A 20,782-nucleotide genomic window follows, 5' to 3' on the forward strand; every position below is an offset into this window, starting at 1 on the left:
ATTCATCCGTCCAGTCAACCATCTTCCCATCTATCCCCTCGTCCATCCACCCATCCATTCATCTGTCCAGTCAACCATCTTCCCATCTATCAGCTCATCCATCCACCCATCCATTCATCTGTCCAGTCAACCATCTTCCCATCTGTCCCCTCATCCATCCACCCAGACATTCATCTATCCAGTCAACCATCTTCCCATCTATCCCCTCATCCATCCACCCATCCATTCATCTGTCCAGTCAACCATCTTCCCATCTATCCCCTCATCCATCCACCCATCCATTCATCTGTCCAGTCTACCATCTTCCCATCTATCCCCTCATCCATCCACCCAGACATTCATCTGTCCAGTCAACCATCTTCCCATCTATCCCCTCATCCATCCACCCATCCATTCATCTGTCCAGTCAACCATCTTCCCATCTATCCCCTCATCCATCCACCCAGACATTCATCCACCTATCTATGCATTCATCCACTGTCTGTCCATCCATCCATCCATTGGTCCATCTGACTGTCTATCTGTCTGTCCATCCATCCTTCCATCCCCTTATAAATCCATCCACCAGTCCATCCCCTATCCATCCATCCATCCATCTGCCCATCTATTCATCAGTCCATCCATCCATCCTCCATCTATTCTTCCATCCATCCCTCCATCCCCTTATAAATCCATCTACCCATCCATCCCCCACCCATTCACCCATTGATTCACCCACCCATCCATTCATTCATTAACCCCTCATGCACTCATTCATCTATCCATTCTTTCTTCCATCCATCCTTCCATCCACCCATCCATCCACCCTGCATTCATGCACCCATCCATTCATCCATCCATCAACCCATCTAAGCACTCATCCGTCCATTTTTCTTTCCACCTACTCATCCATCCATGCCCTCATCCATCCGTCCATTAACCTGTCCACCCACTCGTGCCCATCCACTTATCATTTATCACTTATCTGTGTATCCATTCACCATCTGTCCGTTCATCTACCCATCCATCAACTCATCCATTTACTATTCACCCATTCATCAATTTTCCATCCATTCATAAATTCATCCATCCACCCGCCCACCTGTCCATTCATCTATTTACCTTTCCATCTATCTATCGACTGTGTAGTCACACTCCCACCCACACCTCTTCTGCTGGACATGACGAGGGACATTACTGAGTGCCAGGAAACTCCTTCAGGTGTTCTGTCATTGTAGGGAGAACACGAGGTCTTAGAGTGGCAGTTGAGAACTTCAAAACCAAGACTGAACAGCTCCCAGCTTGTTCCTGACTCGCTGTGTGGCCTTTAGCAAGTTGCTCACTCTCTGAGCTTCTCTTCTTTGATGTATAAACTGGGTGAGGTCACAGCTCTGCCTTCCCCCTAGGGCTGCTGCAAGAATGAGCTGGGCCACGGTACCAGCTGCGTGCTCTGTGGCCCAGTCAATGTCCAGCCACCAGGCAGTCCCCAGGAGAGCAAGCCAACGTCAGTGCTCTAGCGTCTCATTAGAGGCTGATAGCTGCAAAGTCGCTCCTGGAATCATTCTAGACTCGAACAGCTGTGTGGTCAGCCGGTGGGGGGGGACTGCGTTTCCTCTCAGTCAGGCGGTGATGGAGGATTCTCCGCCCTGAAGCTTTGCCTCTGTTTGTAATCACATTGATACATTGGCAGGAACTGATCAATGACTTAGATACCGCTTTGGATGGGCCAGGTGAGACTGAACGCAACCTGAGTCCTTTGCACCCTGAGGTGGCCTTTGGGAGGAGGAGCTACTTCGTGCTGGGTCCTGCCTCTTCAGAGCAGGGTAGCACAGCTCCTTGGAGCAGGAAGGCCCTTCCAGCAGGTGCCAGGCCATGGTGTCTGGCTGCCTCTTGGCAGGAGGCTGCAGTTAAAAACAGACTTGCAAGGCTCGGCCAAGGCTGTGTTTTATAGGAGCCATGACCTGGCGTTCGGTTTGCTGGGGGTGGCTCCTCCCCCTGCCAGCGATGCTAGGGGAGAAGAAGGTGAGGAGGGCACAGCAAGGTTTTGATCCCCTCACACCCAATAAAAATGCCTTTCGGGAGAGAAAGCAGTTGTGGGGCAGTTTAGACCTCAAGCCTTTAGAGGCCACATCTCCACAGAAAGGCGAGGGGCAGCTCGGACACAGTCCTTCTGAAATTCTTGGTGAATCTCCTCTCCCTCCCGTGGGCCTCTGTCTGCCGCCCTCACACACAGCCCCGGCCAGGTTTGCAGAACAGATCCCAACCAGGACCGAGCTCTGCAGGGAGGTGGTCGGTTCTTCACTAGCCACGTCTCCCTGGGAATGCTTCGGGCGGGGAAGTGTGTTGCTGCGCTACTGGAGGCTGGGGCTCCCCGAGGCTGTGGGTGCCTTTCTCTGGCCGAGTGGCCAATGTGTGGATTTATTTGAAAAACCTCAGGGTCAATATGGCTTTCAGTCCAGATTTTCAGGGTGATCCTTGGATGTTTTTGGAAGTCCTAGTTCCCTCTGTGTTAAACCTAATTTCCCTGGGACTCACCATTGTCACTCAGCACTTCCCTATCTGTCCCCACACCCTACTTGCTCAAGCCACAGGTTGGTTCCCAAACTCAAGGGCCCTGCTCCCCAGGTCACCCCTCCTAGAGACTTTGCTACAGGACATGCCCTGCCCCTGGGTCAGCAGGCCTGGTGGGCCCATCAATTGCAGCTCTAGAGACTCCAGTAGGGCCTGAGGGCCAGGGACTCCACTCAGACTGCTGAGCTACAGGGAGTGACACCCACAGTGGGGTCCGCCTGACCTCTAAAACCTTCCGGTCCTTCCACGCCCCGCACACCTTCTCCAGCCCCACTCCCAGGGTGGCACTGGGCCTGTGTTACAGAAGTATGGCCTTTTACAGACCTTGAGGCCTGATGTTACCGTCGGGACTTAGAGGAACTCAGACAAACCCCATCCAGGGCTCTCCCTCGTTTTGAAGTTGCCCACATGGTGCCCACTGCACACATGCCCTCTGCCCGCACTCCTCTGCCCAATGGTTCTAGGGGATGCGTAGCAGACCCCAACGGTAATAAGGGGGTCTGCCTGCACAAGGGTGAGGTTGAGGGGCCACGTGGCAGGGTCAGGGCTGGGTTCTGGGGGCAGAGAGACTGGACTCGGGAGCAGGTGTGGCTCCAGCCCTTGGCCCAGCCCCTCACTGGGGATGACAGGCTCCTTCACCCCCCATGCCTCTGTTTCCCCAGCTGTACATGGGCAGCTCCCCTAACGAAGGAGCACAACACCCCCGGAGCCAGTCACTCTTTGGTCCACATGGCTGGGTGCGGGCACCTGAGAGACTGACGCCACATCTGTCCCGACACCAGGAAACAGGCCGAGAAACTCTGTGGGGTTGCGGATCCATCTGGCAGCATGAGGGAGAGAAAAGGGCCCCCGGGCGCCCACCCGGCTGCCAGCCTGGACTTAGGGCAGCCCGGCACTCCACTGTGGTGCAGATTGAAGGGGCTGTCTGCCCTTGAGGCCGGGCACCTGCGTCCGGGGGCCTCGTTGGCCTCCCCCTTGCCCTGCTCACCAGGTGCTAGCCTCCTTGGGGGCTGTGGAAGAGTCCAGGGTCATCTAGCCCGGAGTGATCTCACACAACCTTTTCTGGTTACAGAGACGGTTCCCAAAGCCCCGACAGCTGTGGCCTGATGGACCTGCAGGAATTCGGGATGGGGCTGGGGGCTACCCTGCTTTCCAGGTCCCCTTCCCATCCCGGGGACCCTCCCCAGGGAGCCACCGGGTTTGTTTGCTCCATCATTGTGAAGAAATGAACACATGACAAGGGTCTTAGTGTCTGCTGCAGAGAATCATTCCCCCCAAACTTTCTGGTTCCTTCCCTCTAATACTTTTGACCTTAGGTTTTCTGAAATCGACATTTAAGGGAGTTACACTGCACAGGGTCCCCTTGTGCTTCTCAGCTAGATCAGGAGCACCCCAACAGTGTTTTCTGCAGTTCCTGTTTTTTTTAAAGCAGCTCCTCCCATCCCCAGGCCAAGACGGTATCTCTGAGCTGGGCAGGAGTCAAAGCTGGGTATGTTCTGCTCCACTCACGTAGCAGAAGGAATCACACACCCATGTGCACACAGGTGGAGGACGGAGCCGTGGATTTTTGGAGCCCGCGCCCTTTTCACTGAGATGTTTCTCAAAATCACGTAGCTGCTCATGCAGGTGTAAGAAGTGCCACATAGAGACCAGCCTTGGCACAGTTCCCCACTGTGGGTCACATTTTGGGCATCTCCAGGACCGCATCTTGGCCCCACAGAGAGGTGTGCAGCTGGGCAGGACCGAGTCCCCACTGGGCCCGTGGGCCGCGGAAGTGAAGACTCAGGCTCGCATCAGGAGGCCCCCAGGGAACCCATGTGGGGCCTGGACGAGGGCAGCCAGGGGCAGCCAAGTGCCATCTGCCGCCTTGCCCTTGAGGGAGAAATGGAAGGGGGCCCAAGCTCCAGCCTCTCACCCAGCAGACGGGAGACCCTCTTGACAAATCTCCAGACAGAAGACAGTGGCTGGAGACCCAGAGGCTGCATGAGGCAGGGGTGGCTGAAGTCGCTCTGGACACCTTTGCAGGTTCCCGCCCGGGGACTTCTGCTTCCACACGCAGTCACATGCTTCTACATGCCGCCACATTCTTCCACACAGTCACATGCTTACATACAGTTACACACATCCACATGCAGTCACATACTTATACACAATCACATGCTTCCACTGGAGTCACATGCTCACAGATGAAGTCACGTGCTTCCACACGCCGTCACGTTACACACACAGTCTCTTCCACATGCGGTCACACCCTTACACACGCAGTCACATTACACACAGTCACACTCTTCCACATTCAGTCACATCCTTATGCAGTCACACTCTTACACAGTCACACCCTTACACACGCAGTCACGCGCTCACACACGCAGTCACACACTTCCATGCACAGTCACATGCTTTCACACAGGTGCACACAGATGCTCATGTGCACACACTCCCGGGCTGCCCTTCCCTGCCAGCCTCCGCACGTTGCCTCTTTCCTGCCCAGTGGGGCCTGCAGGCCTCATGGCTTCTCCTTAAAACCCCACCACACGGTGACGGAGGGAGTGCAGCCAGGCAGATGCCAACTCTGAAGAATCCCCTCCACTCCCTCTGGCCAAGAATCTGGGCTGCAATCTGCCTGTCCCCGCCACAGAGCTGCCCAGAGGGCAGGCTTCAGGGAAAGGGTCGTGTTGATAATCACTTTCCGAGGGCACTGCTCATGTGGCCGGGGCCAGCCCTGGGTGGGTGACAGTGAGGGACCCCCTGTGGGCTGTTGGGCTCCTGTCCTGGCTGTCTTAGCACCGTGGTCCTGATCTGTGGCCTCCTATCTCTCTCCACACCCTGAAGCCCTGGCCAAGCTTTGCGCTGTAGACATGGCTCTCTTGGGAGATGGTGGGGGCAGCCTCTGTTCTGAGCTGATTTCCTAGGCTGGGTGAGGGGAGCAGAAGACTCCCACTGTGAGGCTGAAAGACTCAGCCCTAAACCAAGGATCACGATGGAGCCCGGGGGCACTGTGAAGGCTGAGGCCACATGGACCCCCAGCCGGCTTAGTGTCTGTCCCAGCCCGGGAGAGCAGCAGGGTTTCGTCACCTCCCTGACTTGTATTATGAGATCAAATGGCGATTGCTCCTACGTGTCTGTGACAAGACTCAAAGCAGGGCCTCTCCATGAAGTTCCCCGAGAACACAGATGGCTGGAACTGGCAGCTTGGCAGGTGCTTCACCCCGACGCAGGGTCGCTCAGCTCCTGGCTGACCAAGTCGGCCTCTCTCCCCTCCTGAGCTCCCTGAACCCCATTCCCCTCCCTGCTCTCATAATTCTGTAGGTCTCCCCATAGAAATTCTAGGAATGATGGCCTTGGGACCCTGGAACGAGACCACGGCAAAACCCAGATAAAGGATGTCAGGTCTCCAGGAAGCCGTCGCCTGCTGTTACCCAGCCTGCACTTCCTAGCCCTGCACGCTGACCTGCGAGAGTGCCAGCCAGGAATGCGTGCCCCTGTCGTGGAGGCCTTGGTGGTCGGGTCTGGGGACCTCAGTGAAAAGACGCCCACATCCAGAACAAGCCTGTCCAGCGCGGTAGAGGACCAGGCAGACTCCTGACCTGGGCTGACCCTCTCATGGGGTGTCCTGACTGGAGCCCAGGGCTGAGGAGGGCTGAGCCTGATCTCTGGTCTCTGGCTGCCCCGGGCACCCTCGAGAGGGAGCGCTATGTGCCTGGCCCGCCGAGGTCTCCCCGAAGGCTGTCTGCCTTCTCTCAGCTTTCCAGATAGTTCTCTGCACCTCATTTTCTCAAAATGTTTTCTGTACACTAATTACCCCTCCTCTCACCCACCGTTGAAAGAAGAGCTCCCTCTCCCCCAGCAACAGGGACAGCAAAATGAGACGGGTTTTTTCTGGAGGCTGTGGGCAATCGCTTAACCCCTGTGACCGCCGGGGACGGGAGGCAGGGGGCCCCAAGGCACAGACCTGCCTTTAATCAGCAGGAAACACTACCTTTCTCTCCTAAGCTGTTTGCTTGGCTAGTAAATTAAACATGCCCTGAAAGCGTTGATTTTCCAACAGTAGGTCAGGGGTTTTGGGAAGTAGAATTCAAACAGCCAAAGTCATGTTTTGAACGGAGCCCTGCCACGGACACGCACTTGACGGGGACGCTGCCCCTCTCTGCGCTCCCTCAGACCTCTAGAGACACCTGGGGCTCTAATTCCTACTTGGCCTTTGGGCAGGAGCGCCCACGCCGGAAAGGAGTTAAGGAGTGAGCGCGCTGGGAGCTCTGGCCTCCAAACCCGACTTTGTTTGCAAGCTCCGAGCTCTGAGCAGTTACCAGTTCCAAATAATAAGATGGATGTTAATTACCCCCCCCAATTTACCTTCGTGCTGCACACAGCCGGTGGGGGGTGGGGGTGTTCTTTCAAAGCTGAACAACTTCAGGTCTTTAGGGCGGAGGAACTCTGCGGCTGCGCCTCTGAAAGCATCCACCTCGGCAATTAGAAAGGAGCCGCTGGACACTTAAAACACAGTAATTACTTCTCTGAATGCTGATAAATTAAATAAGTGTTTTCCTCTCGACTTTTCCCCCCAAGACCTTGGTTTCTTTTGAAAGAAAACATTTTGTTACTCCTTGTGCTGATATGTTTACAACCAGTGTGAGGAATCTGAAGTCATTTTTCCTGTACTTAAAAGTTCTGGTCTCCCGAGAGGCTCCGGTTTCCCCAGCCAACGTCAGGGCGTGGGGCGGGGGCGAGGGTGAGGGGTGAGGGCGAGCGGGATCGGGGCCCAGTTGTTTTCATGGGTCTTCGAGGCAGCCACAGAAGGAGGGACAGCTACAAAGGCGTCCCTCTAGATCTTTCTAGAGCAGGTCAGAGTGATGGAGCGCACCCCAGCTCCTGCCCCTTCCCGCTGCTCCCCACCTAACCCTCGCACCTGTCTTATTTATGTCATCGAGGCGCAATTCAACTGCTGTAAAGGGGCCTATTCGGCGTCACCGAGCTGTTCACCGAGCCATGCAGTGCCCCTCTCTCTAGTTCCCAGACACCCCAGCACCCCAAAAGGAGACCTGGGTCGCCCGCCCTCCCCCACCCCAGTCCCCAAAGCCTCACATCTTCGTCTGTCTCTGGGGGCCTGTGCTGGGTGGGTGGTCTAAACACCGCCGGGCGGGTATGAGCCTCTGCATCGGCTTCCTGTGTGGAGTGCCTCGTGTCGGGGCCACCTTCTTCCTTGGGGAGGGATGATACCATCCACTCATCCATTCCCTCATTCTCTGAAGACGGACCTTTGGGCTGTTTCTGCCTCCTGGCGACTGTGAATCTGCCACTATAAACATTCACCTGCCCGAGTCCTGGTTTGGCTGCACTGGATGGAGAGTGGAGTGGCCTTGGGGACTCTTTCTGGCCCTTCCCATCTCCCCCCGTGCCTCAGGTTGCCCTCTGGTAGAATTTTGGGCCACACACACACACCATCTTGGCACCGCCCTCTCTTAGGACGGACCCCAAAGGCCCACCGCAGACAGACAAGCTGGGCACCCTGCGATTGCTCAGTCAGGGCCCCATGACTCCGATATCAGGGACCTCAGCAGGCCTGTTCCCAGCCTGCATTGAGATCATCAGGAACTCCCAGGAACCTCCCCAGGACCCAGTGGATGTCTAGGGCGGCCTAAGTGCGGGGCAGCAGCTCTGAGCACATTCCACAGTCACTCAGATTCTGAGTCCTTTCAGGGACTTAGGACTTTTGCTGTCCCCAATTTCCAAGAGGAAATTCAGAATTTCCTGGAGCAAATATTTCACCATCAGCCAGCCCTGGGTCAGCTGCCACATGTGACAGCTTCCCCAGCTGCCCCAGGCTTGTGAGGCAGGCAGTTCCCCTAGGGCAGGTCCAGCCGGCGTGTCCTCAGGTGGCTTCGGGGGCCAGGGTGGGGGAGACAGGGCACACCGGGCCATGCCATACCATCAGAAACATTGGCCCCAAGAGAGCCTGGGAGGATCCCGTCCTCTGGAGCCTTTGCCGTCGAGTGATGGCGGCTGGGCTCAGGCTGGAGCAGAGGTGGCATCTCCCGGGCAGGGGTGGCAGCTGGGCCTTCTGGGCCTGAGCACCCTTGGTCCCTGCTGGCGCCCGAGTCCTGGGCGCTCCCTGAGTCATACACACGGATGGGCGGGTGCTGCAGAGGTTCATGCTGCCTTGTCTCCTTTAGGTGACGGTGACGTTGTAAATAATATGTATGAGCCTGACCGGGACCTGCTGGCGGGCCACAGTGTGGAAGACGAGGCCGAGGACAGCGCCATGTCGCCCATCCCCGTGGGGCCAGCGTCCCCCTTCCCCACCAGCGAGGACTTCACCCCAAAGGAGGGCTCGCCCTACGAGGCCCCGGTCTACATTCCGGAAGACATTCCGATCCCACCAGACTTCGAGCTGCGAGAGTCCTCCATCCCGGGGGCCGGCCTGGGGGTCTGGGCCAAAAGGAAGATGGAAGCCGGGGAGAGGCTGGGGCCCTGCGTGGTGGCGCCCCGGGCGGCCGAGGCAAAGGAGACAGACTTCGGATGGGAGGTGAGTGATCGCGCCTGAGCATGATTGATCACGGCCATTTATCTTGTGTTCAATCTATTTATAAAGCCGGGCTGAGCCGCTGCTGCCCGAGGCGGGAGGCGCGGCCGGAGAGAGAGTTCGCATGTCACATTTCCCAGGCCCGTTTTATCCCGAAGCTCCATGACGCGACTCAGAAAGCATCAGCGGTCCTCGTGGGCGCCGTCAGCCCTGTAGGCCATGCCCACTCTCTCCCGGAAATGTGTCTTTCATGAGCTCATGTCTTAAAACATTCCCTGCTTCCCGCCGGTCCTCGCTGCCATCGCGGAGGGAAAGGGAGATTAACTGAATGTCCCAGAACAGGCGGCCGCACTTGGGGGCTTCCTTGCAGGCAGAGCAGGGTGGGGCAGCTCACAAATCACACCTGGTGGCGGGGCTGCCCTAGATGCTGCCTGCCCCGCCTGCCCCTGTCAGCCAGCGGCCTGAGAGCAGCCCAGCTTCTCCAATCCCAGGGGCACACGCCTCATCCTGCCAGGAGGGACGGCTCGGCTGGCTGTTTAAATTTTCCCACCACGGTGTGACTGGCCTTGAGGGTCTGGGGCTGGCCTGGTGGACCTGCTGCAGGGGTCAGGAGAGAGGGCGTCCCTGTGATGGCTCGGAGTGGGGAGCACCCAGAGCGTGCTGCCCTGGCTGTGAGGGACACTAGATCTTTGTTGGGGACTGAGAGCCCCCTCCCCGACCCCCACAAAGTATGCTTCCTGGCGGGTCCCAGTCTCTGCTGGCTCCAAGCAGCCAATTGTTGGTGGTATTTTTGGCAGGGCTCCGGCCTGGGGGGAAGGTGGGAGCAGTGATTGGATTCCCCCGTGCCTCCCAGCCTCCGAAGTGCCCTGAGGGAAGTGGAGTCCTTGTGGGCAAATGGCCCAAGCAGGGCAGAGGACCCCGAGACGGGTGGGGGCAGGGTCCTGGGTCTTGCCCACCTCCCATCCTGGCCGCTCGTGGCTCTGGAGACGTCCCCAGCCAGCTCGGTGCCACACTCTCTGGTCTACCCAACTCAGATCAGCCCTAGAGAGGCTCCTGTGGCCCCTGGCAGCCCTTGAGCACCTCCCCGGGGGTGGCGGCACTAAGGGCCATTTGTAAGGAGACTGACGGCCTGGGGAGCCGAGGGCATCCTCCCTGGGCAAGGAGACTAGGGCACCTCGGCAGCTCCCAGCAGGCAGATATGGTCCTCAGTAGCTCACAGAGTCCTATGTGGCTCCTTGCCACAGACACAAGGGGACTCAGGAGCTGTTCTCTGAGTGCCAGCTTAAAGCACCCCTGCCCTTTACAGAACTGTGGGGGTCCCGGTGCCTGAAGAAACACGGCAGAATCCGAGGCTGCCCAGTGGGGTGGGTGCTGTGGCTCTACAGGTGGCTCTACAGGACCGGGCACATCCCCCCCGTAAGAGGCAGAGGACAGTGTGTGACCCAAGGTCAGGTCACCTTCAGGAGTGACTGGCCAGGAACCAGGGGTCCCGGTGAGACAGGAAGGGGAGCGTTTGGAGTTGATGCCTCAGTGGAGATGTGCCTGGCCTCATGGCTCTACAGGCCCCTCACGGGACCAAGGAGAGCATTTTTCCAGCAACACTGGTCTGTGGCTGTGCAATGGATGTGGCTTTGGCAGACGCGGCCTGTTCCGCCCTGCCCCGCCTGGCGTGTGGGAGAGGAATTCAAGGGTGTTTGCCCGTCACACTTAGAAAGGTCGGGACTGTTTAACTAGGAGGTGGCTTGTAGATGTGAGAGGGCCAGGGCCCCCGCAGGTAGCACTTTGGATGACCTTCAGGTGACTTTGTTCTTGCCTCCTCTGATACAAGTTTCTGTTTGCTTTTTGTAAAAGAAATGGCCCGTATCACAGGGTCCGCGCGGTGCCAGGTCCAGCGCAGGCTGTGGGACTGCCTGTTGACCCTGCAACGTGTTTGCCCCGGGTGTGTGTATGTGAGGGAGCACGCTCTCGCCACGGAGGCCTTTGTTCCACGGTGGAGGCCTGACAGCTACCTTTCCTGCCAGCACTTAACATTATTTGCTCCCCACCCCCGACACCCTCTGACGGGCTCCCCACGTGCCCGGCAGGGGCTCTGCCACCTGTTTTCCTTGCGAGGCCGGGCGCCAAGTCTCTTCCATCAGACGGTGCGGGGGGCAGCCACGTGCATTGGTGCCTTCAGGAGCTGACCTCGGAACAAGGCAGGAAGCCACCACCTCCCGGTGAAGGAGCGAGAGGAGGAAGCGGGGTCTGGAATTAGGCTGCACCCGGGTCTGCCCAAAATGAGTGATGTCCGTCATTCAAGGAGGGTTCTCCCACCTCCAGCCATCTCACTTGGGGCCTTTGGGCAGGCAAGTGACGTCTTCCCCTTCAGTGGCCTCCCAGAATTTTCCATGTGTCCCAAAAGAGCTAACTGCTGTTTCCCTCTGGCTGGTGCCTTCCCCGAGGCGGGCCTAGAGAAGTGAGTCGCAGGTGCCCCTTTTTCTGTGGACTTCCTCCTTTTACCGACTGCCTGACCGGTCTCTCAGTGCTGTGAACAGGCCTGAGATAGGACGGGAAACCAGGCTTCAGGGCTGGGATCCCCCTGTAGTTCCAGGCAGGAGAGGGACCTTCTGTTAAGTCCCCTTCCCACGCCACTCGCACCAGCAAGGCGACTCTGCTAGCCCTTCCCTCTGCACTCCTGCAGGGCAGGCCCAGGATAGAGAAAAACACGGTTGCCAGAGTTACACCAGTGGGATCGCAGTCAGGCCTGGGACAGGAAAAACTCGGGTGCCAGGGTCACGCCAGCAGGATCCCGGGTCAGGCCTGGAACAGCCCATACTTGCGTGTCATCCCCCTGAGTCTCATATGTATAATGGTTCCCCTTCACACTGGTAACTAAGTGTGGTGAATCAGTGCTTCGATTTTACTGTGACCTCCACCGTATTCATTGACTGAAAAAGAACAAGTAATGACATTTTAGGGACAATGACAAAATCTGAGAAGGATCGGTGTCATTTAGCCTCCCAGGGTGGGGCCAGCAGTGTGGTGTTGTGGCCACTCTGAGCTTAGAAGCAGGGTTCCCCTGGCGGAGCGGGGTCTGGGAGTGGCGTGAGCAAAGGGACCTCGCCAGGCAGTGGCCCCGCAGGCACAGGTATGCGTCTCTCCAAGGACAGGTTTGAAACAAAAGTCACATGGATTATTCTTACTGTCATTTTGGGGCACCATGGAAGTCGTTTTCTTTCTCCTCTGAGAATAAAGTTCTTGTTCTGGACAAATCAATTGATGTAAAATGAGAAGGTCCTTTTTCCTTTTCTCTTGTTATAGCAAGAGACATGGTGCCAGGTCACACTTGGTTTCCGACTGACTGGGGCGAGTCGGGGCTCTTCTTTCTCTGACATGGGCCAATGTGGACGACACCATGACCCCCTGGGGACGAGGGATGGGGTGGGCAGCACATAAGGCACCCGCAATCTTCGGGTTCAAGCTCGTGGGAGCTTTCCGTCTGCAAAGCAGGAGCGTGGTGGGATCGGGAGCTGACTTTCCTCTGCCTCGGTTGCTGGTTCGAAGCCCGCGCTCCTTTTACACTGAGGCTGACACTGACCGGGGTAGGCCGCCCCCTCCTCCCTCCCTCTCGTGTATTAGGAATAGTCGCTGACTAAACCCGCTTTGTTCCTGGGTGCTGTGGGGAACCCTGGGATGTGCCCTGAGTCAGATGCCCCACCACAACCCGGGGGCTCACTCTGTGCATGGCTGTGCGTATGCTCCGGGCATGTGGAAACCCCCCTGGGCTTCACCTCAGGGAGGGAGGTTTGTGGGGAAGGGCACCCGAAATTCCTGGTCCCTCCACCTGGATGCACGCCGGCCTGCCTCCACTGAAGCCCGCCTGCCTGGAGCAGATCACCCTGTGAAGGCGTTTCCTCGCCCTGGGGTCTGCAAAAACAGAGATTTTGTTGAGTCATCATGACATTTATCATCATGCTATTTATTTTGCTAATTAAGAGGTAGCTGCCGGGTGACAGCCCCGAGAGAGGAGGCCGTGGGAGAGGCGCTGGGAAGGCCACCTGCCCTGGCCCAGCCTGTAGCTGTGTGGCCTTGTAGCAGAGGCCTCGGGGCCAGGGGGTGGGGTCATGCAGGACCCCCAGGGAGGCACGGGGGGCACTTTTCTCCCTGCATCAGCCGCTGTCTCCCACCCAAGGTCTGTTTCTTTGCTGACTGTGTCTCTCCAGAAAGGCTCTCGTCCACATCATGGCCCGGCCTGTAATCAGAACGCTGATGAGTGAGTGCATCTGCCTCTGCTGAAGAGGCCAGGTGAAAAATGTTAATGTGAATTGACGGGGTTTCAATTATTTGAAGAACGTACTCAAGTGGACCACCTCACCCCCAGCGTCAGTTACTGAATATTAATGTGCGTTTTTTTGGTTCAATCAACAAATGCACTGTGTCAGCCAGGGCCTGTGGGAAGCTCTGGGGTCACAGGGGAACCAGCCCAGAGGCCTCAGGCCGCACAGATTCTCCAGCACTACCACCACGGGACCTCCAGGCTGGTGCCTCCTGGGTCCTCGGGGCCCACTGAGGGTCTTCGACAGGGCCAGGACCTGCCAGTCTCCCCTATGGACCATGAGCTACATATTAGCCAGAGACCGGTGAGAGCAAGCCCAGCCAGCACTCTCAGAAGATGTCCACATGCGTAATACGGAATTATTATCCAAAACGCCCAGCCTTTGTGAGGAAGCAAAACCTCTTCTGTGCACGCAGGCCTGTCCACCTGTGCGTGTTTAGGAGAGGATGCTCTTCTCTTCCTGAGTGGGAGAAATGAGAAGCCCATGTGCAGGTCCATTTTGGTCCCAAGCGATAGGATGACAATGAAGGGGGGTGGGGGCAGCCCAGCCAGGCATCTGGTTCCCTGGGGCAGCAGGAGGACAGTGCTGTAGGAGGTCAGTCTCTGACATCACAGCACAAATGTCCATGATGGGCTTTTAAAGGCACCATGAGGCTGGCATAAAAGTGCACCACCCAGAACCAGCATTCCCATGTACCAGGGAGCACTGGAGGGCCCCACATGCTGAGACTCAGTTCAATTTGATGGCAGGAGGGACAATGGCAGATTTGCTCCAGGGTTCCTACAATGTGGCCAGGTCCACAGGGTAGGGTAGGGAATCACATAGGCCACCTCTTGCCACACACAAACCCCAGCCCCTTCTCCCTTCCTCCTGAACATCCTCTCCAGCAAATATTAACATGACTTCACTGCAGGAGATTGTGTGTGAGCTTGCACACACAAATGCCATCCCCCACCACAGCTTAGTTTTTACCTAAAGTCCTAGACAGGGCCTTGGCCTCTCAGGATGGGGGTCACCCGTGTCGCCAGCCCGTCTGGACTTGGCAGCTTTCGGAGCCGCCTGTCTTGGGGCATGCGGGTCAGGTGCCTGCGGGGTGTGCTTCTCTGGGAGTCCAGCTGGATTTTGAGCTGGAAGGCCCTGGAGAGATGATTACAGGCTCTGGATTAATGGCTGGGCTCAGGGCGTTAGACCCTGAAGGGTCAGCCCCTCCATCCAGATGTCATGCTCTGGCCCGCTTACATTCCGATTGGCAATCTCTTCATGAGGAAGGTGGGTTCAGGGCTGGGGCTGGGGCAGTAGGAGGTCCTATTGGAGGCTCCCTGTTTCTGCTGATTTCATGGCAGCAGGCAGGGCTTGGTGCTGGTGCAGGAGCTGGACTTAGACCCCTCCATGGGCCCCGGGTTGGGGAACCGAGGTGAGCTTGGCTGTGGGTCTGAGCCCAGGTGGAAGTGACCCTGTTAGAACCAAGTCCCGGCTCTGGCCCAGGATGGCTTCTTGAGGTTCCTGGGACCCTGCTTCAGTCCCTGTGGCCTCTTGAGCAAACAGGAAACCAAGATCAGCACAGAGACAGACACATGCGGCTGCCGTGTGGCCATCAAGACCCTTGGTGCTCAAGGTGTGGTCCCTGAGCCCTCGGTGTCGGCCTCCCTGCAGGCTTGTTGGAAATGCAGAACCCTGCCGGCTCCGAGACACACTGAGTCACCGCGAGCAATTGAGCAAATTGCTGGCAGTTCTTCTGCACAGCAGAGTTTAGGAAAGACCAACCAGGCAGCGAGTGCCCAGCAGATGCAGCGGCTTCCGAGGGGGCAGCTCTGGGTGTGCTATAGGCATCAGGAGAGTCCCCAGTGTTTCCTGCAGCTGCAGAAGGAGGTGCTGCCCACCACCTACCCTGCCTCCGGGGCTGACCTCCTGAGGTTTCTGGCTCCTTCCCGGCCCCCAAGGGGATGGGGCAGCAGCGCCCACCAGTGCCAGGTCTAGCCGTTCCTAGGAGGTCTCCAGGCTGCCTCCTGGCTCTGGGATTCAGGAAGGAGGGGCACCCCCCAGCCACTGGCACTGCTTTGAACCCCAAAGTGTTTGACATAGCCCTCCTCTGCAGAGGCAGAGCTTGTGTGTCCAGTGCCCTCTGCTCGGCAGGCAGCATGCTACCTCCGCCCCCCGGAGCTTCCACAGCCACAGACCTCCGCACCCTTCACTCTATCCGGCTCTGGGGGACCCATGGCCCGAGCTGGCAGGCGAGGAAGGCCCAACCCAGTGAGCTCCCATGGCTCAGGCACACTCTGAGAAGTGTGGCCGTCCGGCCCGGGAGGAGGTGCAAGCCCCACCCCCCAACACTGTCTGCTGTGGCAGAGAAAAATGTGAGTTAGTGCCCCTCCCACACGTCGGTCTGTACTGGAGGAGGGAGGTGGTCAGGGAAGCTCCTAAGTCTTTCCCGGGTGCCTGAGACCCGAGGGCAGAGGCCAGGGGCTATGCAGGCCCTTCACTGTGCGTTGGTGTTGCCCGGGAGCACAGGAAAGGCAGGTGCCCAGCCTGCCTCAGAGAGGCTGGACCATGGCCAGGGAGGGCGGCCAACCTTCCCGTTTGCCCTGGAGCGTCCCAGTGTCAGACCCAAATTCCAGCAAAGCCCTCTGAGCATCATGTGAAAGCTACCAGGAAGCCCTAGTTTACGGCCTGGGTCCAGAACAGCTGACCTAGATGGGAGGTGCAGAGCCTGCCCAGTGTCCGGCACCTGCACCAGGCTCCCAAAGTACTTGTCCCACCTTCCGGTGTGTTCAGTGCACCCTGAGGGGCTACCTAGGATAGTGTTGAGGATGTTTGGTCTCTCAGCAGACGACACTGCTGCCTCAACCAGCTCACCTTCAGCCCCCAGAGGTGCTGACTGGCACCTCCTGGCGCAGGGTGCTTCCTTCTGTCTCTTCCATGCCTGTGTCACCCCGGAGCTGAGCCCGCCATGAGCCCTTGCTGGCCTGCCGTGGGGGCAGATGGTGCTCATGGGCTCAGCTCTTAGATCACCCTATTATGCTTTATCCTTTAAATTCCAGTGGAGGGGAAGGGGCAGACCACAGCAGGTGCTGGGGGCCTCGGCACGGGCTGGAGTCTCAGGGAGGGAGGCCAGGGCCAGTCTGAAAATATCAAGACTGGACTCTGCAGTGTCCAGCCACCATCTGTTCAATTGCCCCACGTTAGGGCTTGGTATTCTCAGTCCTGCCTTTTATCATCTAAAAGCGGAGACTCGTTCCTGACCCACCCTTTCTCTCCAAGGTGCCTGGATGCACACTCCACTGCCCACACCACCCCCACGGCCGGGTGGGCTCGGCCCGGGCACCTGGCCTGGCTTTGGGCACCTCTGCATGGCAGCCAGGCTGCTCCACTCTGCATGAGGCCAGGAAGCTCTGCCATGGTGCTTCCCCACGGAGGAGCTTCTGGATGTTTCTGTGGAGGCCTAACATGGCACGTCTGAAACCGTGAGGCAAGCCGCTCGGCGAATGCTCTGAGGAGCGTTCCTGTGGAGCCGGCACCTGGCAGCTCTCAGGGACATGGCATAGGGATTTGGAGAGGGACAGGGCCCTGGGCGACACTGCGGAGGCCACTGTGGGGACAGGCATACAGAGAACCCCACGGTCCCCGGTGTGGCTCCAGCAGCGGCTGGCAGTGCCATGGAGGAATTACAGCACAGACCTCCCATCTCCCCTGCACTGTGACATCAGCCCAAGATGTTTTTAGCCCAAGAATGCCACGAAATCCTGCACTATCTTCGGCCCGGCTCGGAGGCACGGGTATATAAGGAATTTTAGAAAAAAGGAGGCAGAGTGACTAAGAATACCTCCCCGATGGCTCTCCTTTACTTCCTTAAGGGGTAATAACTCCGCGGCTGCCCAGCAGAGGGGACTTTCTTTAAATAGAGCATTCTGATTCACAAGCGAAAAAGGAAATAAATATTTTCTTTTCATATTCGAGACATCTGTGAAGACCAACTTCTTAAATAGTGTTTTGCCAATGGCATCACTCACGCCCCTCCCCAGTGACTCTCAGAGCCCCCACTTCCTCAAGAACTTATACCCAGAAACCTGAAAACTTCATCAAGGTTTCCAGAAGCAGGAGGCAGAAGGGCCTCCCCGGGCTCCCCAAGGCTCCCTGTGAGAACGGGGTGCTCCAGAGCCTCCTGCCTTTTCCCTCCTCCCCTTCTTTCTTCCTTAGGGAAAATAAGGATCGGACGTGAAGGGAGTGTAACAGGCGGGTGGCTCTGTGCGGGCCGGGCGGGCACCTGCTCTGTGTGGAGCTCTGCCCACACTGGGACCCTCCCAGCTGTGCTGTGATTAGGACACGCCACCCTCGCTCTGACAGGGGAACCTGGGGTTGAAAAGGAAGAAAAAGCTCCCGGCCCCCATGTCTGTCCATGCAGGGACCCCGAGGTGGGGGAGGACCCCACTCAGTGACCCCGGCAGAACTCTCTGGGGGCAGCCAGGGAGAGGTACAGGGGGCTCCAGCGGGGACAGGACTGGGCCCAGACCCGGTTCCTGCCTATACTAACAGCATGCAGATGAGGGGAGTCTCAGCTCTGTGCCTTGCAGGCCAGCCGCCTGGGCCCAGCCCCTACCTGGCCCTGCCTGAAGGTGGCCCTGTCCTCTGTGGGCCCCTGACCCAGCCGGGCCCTGGCACTTGACTTCAGGACAGCCAATGGCTCTCTCTGGGGTGCGGGGGATTCTGTGTCATAACTGTGACCTCAGCCCCACTTTTTCTGAACAGCTGCCATTCCCTTGTTTGAAAGCAGGTCCGGAACCCAGCCCCATGGAACCCTGTGGGTCTGAGAGTGCTGGGGGACCTGGCAGTGAATGAGGCTCAGCGCAGGGTGCCCTGCCTGAAGTCGGGGTCTGCAGTGGTCCCAGGGTGCCCAAGGCCTGGCTGGCTCAGGGACCTGCAGAAGAAAGGGGTAGATTCAGCCAGGAACCATGTGGGTCCTGACCCAGACAGTCAGCCTGTGAGACCCCCACCCAATTCCAGGCTCCGTCCTCTGCCCACTGGCCTAGAGCTCCTGGGGTAGGTCCCAGGAATCTGCATTCTAAGAAGCAATCGTGGCGGGGGGCACTTGGAGGACTCCAGCCCAAGGAGGAGGCCCTGGGAAAGGAGTTTGTCCTGAACTAACTTCCTCCTCTACCACCCAGAGAGGCTCTTCCTGAAGGTGCAGTGGCTGGTGGGTGGCAGCAGAGCCTTTCCTGACCACAGGCCTCAGCAGGGCAGGTAGAGAGAGCAGGAGTTGGGGCCGCGAAGAAGAGGGCACCAGGGGCTGCTGGGGGACCCCACTGTTGCCCAGGGGGTTCTGTGCAGCAGCTGAGGTGGCGGGGTGGGCTCCACACCACTAGCCCGTCAACATGGCTGCCATCCCTGGCCTAGATGCACAGGGTGGCCACAGAAGCTGACCAGCCATGCGCCTCTAGGGCCTAGAGTGACAGCTGAAGTTGGAGGGGCTCCTTGTCATACCTGAGTCCTACCTGGGGCATCACCATCTCCTCCCCGTCCTGGTGCAGGGGTGAACCCAGGCCCCGGGGAGGGAAAGAGTCAGGTGGGACCATGGAATGGGTACACCCAGGACAAGAGCCCAGGGTCCCACCCCCAGGCAGGCCCTTTCTGCTGCTGCAGCTACTGGATGATGGTGGTGAGCAGGGAAGGCCCCTCCCTCCTGTGTGCCCCCACCAAGCACAGCAGCCCCAGCCCATCATGGGCACTCAGTCTGAATGTCCCTTGGGTGATCCTGTGGCCTTGGCATCCTGGAGGAGCAAGCCCCATGAGGCAGGCAGGGCTGGCACAGGCCTGAGAGGCAGCTTACTCGCCTCTGACACCTGCACCCACAGTGAGGTCCCTGCAAGGCTGTGCTGGGAGCTTTGCACTGCCAGGCAGTAGCCTCCGAGGTCGGCAGGAAGCAGCTAGACCACCAAGACTGAAGAATCCACAGTACAGGCCGTTTGCACTTGAGATCTTTTAATCGAGAGTAACTTCCCAGCAGCAGGCTTCACAGGGAGCAGGACAGGTGGGGAGGGCAGCCCCTCCTGAGGGTGGGCAGCTGTGTCCTGGCAGCTCCCCGGGGAGCCTCCCTGAGGCCTGTGGGCCAGCTCCTGGACGTCCATCCCTCCCCTGGGTCAGACACGGGTCCCACGAGTTCCAGACCACAGAGGTCTCCCTGGGTCAGGGACGAGAGTCAGTGGGTGAGGGCATGAACCTCAAGCTCCTCAGGAGGCAGTGCCCTCAGGTCCTGTCCCACCACCCTCCTGCCAGGCCTGGCCAGCTGGTCGGAGCTTCTCCTGTGATGGGAATTCTCATGGGCCAGGTCGCCAGCTCTGGTAGGAATGTGCTCTCAGGGTGGTACGGGCCACCTTGGCCTCAGCCAGAGAAGAGGGTGATGCAGCTGCTCACGGGCACACTGAGGGGCAGGACCTGAGGACCACCCCTGCGGCTGCCTGTGTCTGCTGCCTCCAGCACAAGGGTAGAATCTGCTCAGGGTGGGGGCGGGACGCCCTTGCATTCTCTGGACCCCGCACTGCAGTGTGGCTGGGTTGCTGCCGTGGAAGCCACCTGCCTTGAGGGGCCGGGTCAGCCCAGGGCGGCATCTCTCTGGGGTGAGGCGTTGGTCTGAGTGTCTAAGTGAAGCTCCTTTGTGGAATGGCTGGAAGCTGCATCCTTGCTTGCATGGAGGGTTCCTTCTGCAAGGCCTGGCCAGGCCTTTCCTGTGACTAGAATGGCCTGGAAGTGACTATTCTCCCTCAGATGCCAGGATGCAGTGGGCGTGCCCACTGTGCCAGGAGCATGGTCCCTTCTTGCTGTTGTAGCTCCAGGCCCACCTGGAGTGCTTGGCGTGGCACTGGGCCGTGGCCTCCTGGGAAGCGTGGGTCGTGCCTTCCAGGGAGCTGGCTTGGTGTGTAGGCCCTGCTCTCCCCCGCCGCATGAAGAAGGGTGCTAGCCTCCAGCAGTAGCCGCCCAGGAGCACTCGTACGTCCCCTCCAGTCCTCCAGTCCTGGCCTCGCCTCTCGCATAGGGCTGGGCAGGGATTACCAGCCACACGCAGGCTGCGGGAACCCCCTTTGTCTGGCTTTCGGCAGAGTTCCTTCCTTCTGGGCTAATGCCCAGTTTAATTGTACATCCCATTGTGTCGTCTCTGTTCAATCATGTTCAAAAATACCTACGTCCACTCCGTTCCCATTTAGATCTCTCTAAAGTCCATTCCGGCTTATCAGCACCGTAATTTCACGAGCAGAGCTAAGATTTCTGCCATTTAGGCCCCAGGCATTGTCTGTCTCGGCAGTAGCTGAGATAAACCCTCACCCAGAACAAAGTCGAAATGACCTTTTACAAGTAGAAGCAGCCTTGTTTCCCTCCAGACTAATTTATCAGCCTTGGTTTCAGCCCC

General features: G+C 58.3%; 1 protein-coding gene across 8 annotated transcripts in view; it reads left to right on the forward strand.

Annotated features, from left to right (window-relative positions):
- The window catches only part of PRDM16 (PR/SET domain 16), a 355,130-nt gene that overhangs the window by 101,626 nt on the left and 232,722 nt on the right, over positions 1-20,782 (forward strand). For all 8 annotated transcript variants that reach the window (XM_078330119.1, XM_078330124.1, XM_078330122.1 and 5 more), the window contains exon 2: positions 8,721-9,073. In XM_078330119.1, the coding sequence (XP_078186245.1) occupies positions 8,721-9,073 (353 nt within the window). The remainder of the gene's footprint in view (positions 1-8,720; positions 9,074-20,782) is intronic.

Source organism: Callithrix jacchus, chromosome 7, assembly GCF_049354715.1.
Source record: "Callithrix jacchus isolate 240 chromosome 7, calJac240_pri, whole genome shotgun sequence".
NCBI classification, from domain to species: domain Eukaryota; kingdom Metazoa; phylum Chordata; class Mammalia; order Primates; family Cebidae; genus Callithrix; species Callithrix jacchus.